Here is a 5973-nt window from a genome sequence, read left to right as displayed (position 1 = left end):
AATTAAGAAACAAAGAATTGAAAAGAATAAATAAACAGTCAAGAGATCCGGATCATGCCCGGCGCTTAGCTGCAGGCTGCTCCTGCTCAGAGTTGAACCACGACATATATATAGAACATAAATGATAAATTTTCAAACAATTTGCTTTTCATATTAGTTTGCAAAGAAAAGTAGTTAGACAAGGAGTCCATGTAAAATATGATTAATCTCATACAACCAAAAAGACAAAGTGTGGACATCGTTTTAGTGCAACAATTGTCTTGGTTCATCCGTCTGCCACCCTATGCAATCGATCCCACCTCCCACGCTGTCCAACGGGCGAGCGAGAAAAGGAAAGACGCGATAGAAAAAGAAATTATCATCCCAGCGATCTCCGTCTGCTTTGAAAGAAACAAATCGATCACCTGAGGCCACATGCATAGAAGGAAACAATAATCATGCATGGAAGGAAACAATAATCATGCATGAAACAATAATCATGCATGAAAGGAAATAATAATCATGCATGGAAGAAAACATCAGTGGTGCTAAATAAAAGATGTGTAGGTTATACATGGTGAGACTGATGAACCTTCTGCAATTTCCTAAACGAATATTTCCACCATTAGTATATAGGTCCATTCCCCTGCGTTTCTTCGTGCTCCCATTAGCATATAATATGAAAGTATTGTTGTGTTCATCACCACTTCCAGTTGACTATTCCCATTAGCATATACTTTCTCTACCCCAAAATATAAGTCGTTATGGGATGCGTGCAGGTTAAACTTTCTTAACTTTGACTATGTTTGTAAAAAATACGTGCAATATTTATATCTCCAAATAAGTTTATTATGAAAATATATTCAATGTTCTATGTAATGATACTAATTATGTATTATAAATATTAATGTTCTTTTATATATAATTGGTCGAAGTTAAAAAAAGTTAACTTCTCGGGAAGCGAGAATGAATTCTGTTTTGGAATAAATGGAGTATATGAAAACAGTGTTGAAAATATTTTAACAATCAAGTTCGTCTCCGTCTGATTAGTAAGCTTGGACATTATAATGGCATCAAAAATTTTGACTCTCATGGACACCCTCATGGATCAGTGCAAAGCATCCCAATCCTACAGCATACACAAATGGTAACCTTAAAGTTATGATATTTTTAAAGGGTGAACAATAAAGACCATCTTAGACGTTCTGGTATTAGAGTATATACATACAGACACATAGGCATGGTGGTGCAAGTAAGCCGTCAGCAGAAGTCAAGAGTCAGGGGTGTTTGGATCTTAGGACTAAACTTAAGTTCCTGTCACATTGAATTTTTAGATATCAATTAGGACGATTAAACATGAGCTAATTATAAAACTAATTACATAAGTTGTGGCCAATTCGCTTGCCAGCGCCGTGTACAGGATGGTATGGAGATGTGGTGAAACTTATTCGTGGATTTGTTGACACACGAAAGAAATAGATATTGGAAATCTCTTACTACCGGTATAAAAAATGATCTTAACCGCATCACGAAAAGATCTACATAGTAGAGTTTATGAGCCGCGACGCCATGCTCTCTGTGACCGTGTAAATTTCATGAACTTAGCTTTTTGGATTAAATGTCACTTTAACGTCGGTCATATACTTTTGCAGTATTATTATTTTATCGTGCGATCCGTGTGTTTTTAGTACAAAAGTTTAGTTGCCCCGTAACAACGCATGGACACGAACCTATTTGCATATATACTCGAACCTGTGTGTACATGATTATATGGAGATGTAGCAGAACTTATTCATGAATTTATTGGCGCATGAAAAAAATAGATATCGTAGAATTCTTTTTGCCGATATAAAATATTATTTTAGCCGTATCACGAAAAAGTCTATATAGTAGAATTTGTGAACCTGCGACGTCGCGCTCTCCGTGACTGTGTTAATTTCATGAACTTTACTTTTTGAATTAAATATCACTTTGACGTCGGTATTTAATTTAACAGTATTATTATCTTATCGTGTAATCTTTTAGTAAAAAAAAATTAATTGTCCCACAGCGACACGAGTAATGGAAAAAAAAATGAATTGCGGAAGGCCACCGATGAGTGTGTACGGTGACAAGCCGTCGGGTCTCTATCGCACAAGATACTCGCATAGGACAAGGAGCCATGTCTCGCACATGCAGCTTTCCCACGGAGGAGAGGCTTGGCAGTTGGCGCGCTGTTACTCGTAGTCCTCCTCACGCCAGCACGTCGTCGTCCAGCGCGTCCTCGTTCGTATCGCCCCGTGCGCCCGGTCCACGGCCCACCACCGCCCCTGGCCCCCTCTTCATATCCACTTCGCAGTGCCGGGCTGCCCGTCGCGCCAACCCCACTGTATAATTCAAAAAAAAAAAGACCCCGAATCGGCGGCGGCCGCGCACCAACGAGCCTCCTCGAAGCCCGGCCCCCATGCTGCGTTGCCACACACCACCGCAATGCGGCCGCGCACCGCTCCGCCAACACGGAACGCGGGAGTTGCCTCCGGCGGCGGCGGCGCCCGGGGTGGTGGTGCGGTGCGCGCGGGGTACGCCGCAGGTGTCCGGGATCGAGGCGGCGTCGCCAGGCCACGCGGCTGCCGCCACGGCGGCGGCGGCTAAAGCGGAAAGGGGTGACGCGCGGCCCAGCCTGGCCGAGCGGCTGCGGCTGGGGAGCCTCCTGGAGGACGGGCTCTCGTACAAGGAGAGCTTCATCGTGCGCTGCTACGAGGTGGGCATCAACAAGACGGCCACCGTCGAGACCATCGCCAATCTCCTCCAGGTACGCTCGCGAGCTCGCGCCGTGGGGTCTCTGCTTCCGAAAGTCCGGATTTGTGCTCTGCAGAGGCTGGCGTGAAACTTATTTATTGGATTCGGGTTATGCCTGGATTCAAGAGGTCGGAAGTCTGGATGATCTGAATTTAGAACGCTCCAAACTTGTGGTACAATCGGAGCTCCTCTTCTGTGCTAGGATTGAATTGTGAAAGAGGAATATTGTTACTCCACAATTCTGTGCCATGTCCTTTGCTTAAGTTAGAGCTAGGGTGTAGCTTAGTTCGTGTTTGGTGGATTAAAATGCTAACTGTCCCGGTCTTTTTTTATCGTGTTGCAAAGTGACAAATCGCCCACAGAAATTTGCCCCTAGTGTGCATGCAACAAATTGGGCACTGCATTGCTAAAACCTAGTGCAACTTAAATTGTCTGCCAGCCCTGGGAGAAGTGATGACAGCCTTGAATTAGTGTACCGAAATATCTCATAGGCATCGACGAATTAAGTAATGGGCTGACTACTGAGAAGAACATGGGGTGGTTGTCACCGTCACCAATTTCCTGGATGTGCTTGCTTTGGCATGCACAAACAAAATTTCATATAGGGTACAGATCGCTGGAGTTTAGTGGTGGTGGAATTGGTTTATGATCCAAGTTTAAAAGTTAAAATCACGCCAAATGGGACAAGGGCAACACCACGCGTTCCCATTTTATCAACTGATTCTTAAGTATAAATGGCCCCATTCGCTGTAATTTATATAAGGCATACTATAAACAAGTGTATAGTTATTTTTTATTCCCTGTAATTTTCAATATCTATAATGGTAAGCATTTTTTTAAAATACAGGAGGTAGGATGCAGCCATGCACAAAGTCTTGGGTTCTCCACTGATGGCTTCGCCACGACTACTTCAATGAGAAAACTCGGACTTATTTGGGTGACGAACCGAATGCACATTGAGATCTACAAGTACCCAGCTTGGTAGTTTTTCAAGCTTACATTGAACTTTCATTTCCACTGCGCCCCCCCCCCCCCCCCCCCCCCCTTTGGTAAGATTTGATCCTGACTGGTAACTCTGTTGCTGGTAGGGGTGATGTTGTTGAGATCGAAACATGGTGCCAAACAGATGGAAGAATTGGTACTCGTCGTGATTGGATCCTCAAGGACCTGGCTAATGGTGAAGTTATTGGCAGAGCTACCAGGTACTTGCTTAGTGCTTCTTTGAGTGTAATGCAGGACCTAATTTTAAAAAAAAACAGAAAAAAAATCATTCCACCTCCTTGTTAGGCGAGTGATGTAGACCTTTAAGTGATAGGTGTGAATCGTAAACTTCTGTGAATTTTATCATACCTGTTCCTCTGGGTTGCACTTGAATATGCTGGGCATATCTGTTCTTGTTGTCTCTACTGAAACCAATATTTAGGAAGTGAGATCAGTTTATGCTGCTTTAGCAGCGCAGCAGTATTGGGCTATCAGATTCGTTCTTTGTTGTCTTTTAGCTCAAATTTTTGCATATCTTTTATCACGGTGTACACTGTACAGTACAAGTAACTGAGTCATATTGCTTATTCTGTAGCAAGTGGGCCACGATGAACCAAAATACACGGAGACTTCAGCGAGTCAGTGACGACGTGAGGGATGAGGTGTTTATACATTGTCCAAAGACTCCAAGGTAAAGTGACTCACTTTTGTTCTCAACATTCTGCATAGACGTGCACTCTTGTTATTTCCATACAATCCATGTATCAAAAGTGCCCAAGTAGCTCTGCCTTTTTGGAACCCAAGTCTATTTGAAGTTTTACACTCAGCTGGGTTATTTTAAATGTCCCTAGCTGTAGTTCATTGGATGAATGCATGCTAATCTGAATATTTGAAATAGGCTGAACAACTTTTACGTGTAATCAGTCTAACAGCAATTGTTTTGGTTATTGGATTTGTGTAATGATTGTCACTGTATTCCCATACTGTAGTTATAAGAGTTGTAACAAGTTATTGTTGTGCAGATTAGCATTCCCAGAGGAAAATAATGGCAGTTTGAAGAAGATTCCGAATCTTTCAGATCCTGCACAATATTCAAGACTTGGACTAGTGGTCAGTTCTCCCCTTCGTGTATCATCCAGTTCTTAGCGCACCAATACTACTAGTTCAGTGCTGACAGACATTGATTTCCAAACTGCAGCCAAGAAGAGCTGATCTGGACATGAACCAACATGTCAATAATGTTAGGTGTTTGGTTTCCCGGACTAAATTTTAGTCCATGTCACATCAGACGTTCGGATGCTATTTAGGAGAACTAAATATGAGTTAATTATAAAACTAATTACACAGATGGAGACTAATTTACGAGACGAATTTATTAAGCCTAATTAATCCGCCATTAGCATATATTTACTGTAGCACCACATTGTCAAATCATGGACTAATTAGGCTTAAAAAATTCGTCTCGCAAATTAGCCACAATCTGTGCAATTAGTTATTTTTTTCGTCTATATTTAATACTTCATGCATGTGTCCAAACATCCGATGGGACAGGGACTAAAATTTTCCTGTAGGAACCAAACACCCCCTTACATTGGTTGGGTCCTCGAAGTAAGTGTTCTACTAGACTTTTCTTACTCTTGATCCCACTTTTGAAACTTCGGTTTTTGTGGGGATATCTAATCTGAGTAGAGTTTGCAATGACTAGTTGCTTACTATTACTGTTTTCCTTCTAGATGGAAATTAGCATCTTTGTTGATTTGCAATGGTTTCTAATAGTTCTTTGTCTACCTTCTAAATTGCAGAGTATACCTCAAGATATAATTGATACACACGAGTTACAAACAATCACTCTCGACTATAGGAGAGAATGTCAATATGATGACATAGTTGATTCGCTTACGAACATAGAGGAAGGAGAGGAGAAAAGCATGAACGGTTCTGCCTCTGCAGCGCCTCACAAAGAAGAGCGGCAGCAGTTCCTGCATTGCTTGAGATTTGGTGCCAATGGGGACGAGATCAACCGTGGCCGTACCGTGTGGAGGAAGTTAGCTAGATAAAAAGTGTTTTTTTTAATTTTTTTCAATATTCAGCTCCATTTTGCTGCTTACGGCTGGCTGCCCTTGTACAACAATTTGTGATGTATTGTTGCCCTTTGGAATGTACTCTGCCATGTAACGGTGCCGATTTGTGACATTTCTTCCAGTTGTAAATTTGTAACGGTCTGTCCGTTTTGTA

At 42.1% G+C, this 5973-nt stretch overlaps 1 protein-coding gene across 2 annotated transcripts; it reads left to right on the top strand.

Annotated features, from left to right (window-relative positions):
- Positions 1–2340: 2340 nt before the first annotated feature.
- Positions 2341–5973, top strand: LOC136546563 (oleoyl-acyl carrier protein thioesterase 1, chloroplastic-like). 2 transcript variants are annotated; one of them, XM_066538536.1, is made up of 8 exons: positions 2341–2770; positions 3605–3738; positions 3846–3959; positions 4334–4429; positions 4761–4848; positions 4937–4982; positions 5324–5346; positions 5541–5973. In XM_066538536.1, exons 1-8 carry the CDS (start codon positions 2423–2425, stop codon positions 5793–5795), a joined length of 1104 nt encoding a protein of 367 aa, XP_066394633.1. In that variant the 5' UTR covers positions 2341–2422; the 3' UTR covers positions 5796–5973. The 2 variants fall into 2 exon arrangements, with proteins under 2 accessions (XP_066394633.1, XP_066394632.1); XM_066538535.1 differs by lacking the exons at positions 4937–4982; positions 5324–5346.

The sequence above is a fragment of the Miscanthus floridulus genome, chromosome 3 (assembly GCF_019320115.1).
Source record: "Miscanthus floridulus cultivar M001 chromosome 3, ASM1932011v1, whole genome shotgun sequence".
Taxonomy (NCBI): domain Eukaryota; kingdom Viridiplantae; phylum Streptophyta; class Magnoliopsida; order Poales; family Poaceae; genus Miscanthus; species Miscanthus floridulus.
This window is presented reverse-complemented; position numbering and strand designations above follow the sequence as displayed.

What these genes read in the sequence shown, in the direction of transcription:
- LOC136546563 (XM_066538536.1), top strand. Translation starts at nt 2,423, where the DNA reads ATGCTGCGTTGCCACACACCACCGCAATGCGGCCGCGCACCGCTCCGC. An exon ending in GTTATTGGCAGAGCTACCAG is followed by an intron (nt 3,960 to 4,333) that starts GTACTTGCTTAG and finishes CTTATTCTGTAG; the next exon opens with CAAGTGGGCCACGATGAACC. An exon ending in CATTGTCCAAAGACTCCAAG is followed by an intron (nt 4,430 to 4,760) that starts GTAAAGTGACTC and finishes ATTGTTGTGCAG; the next exon opens with ATTAGCATTCCCAGAGGAAA.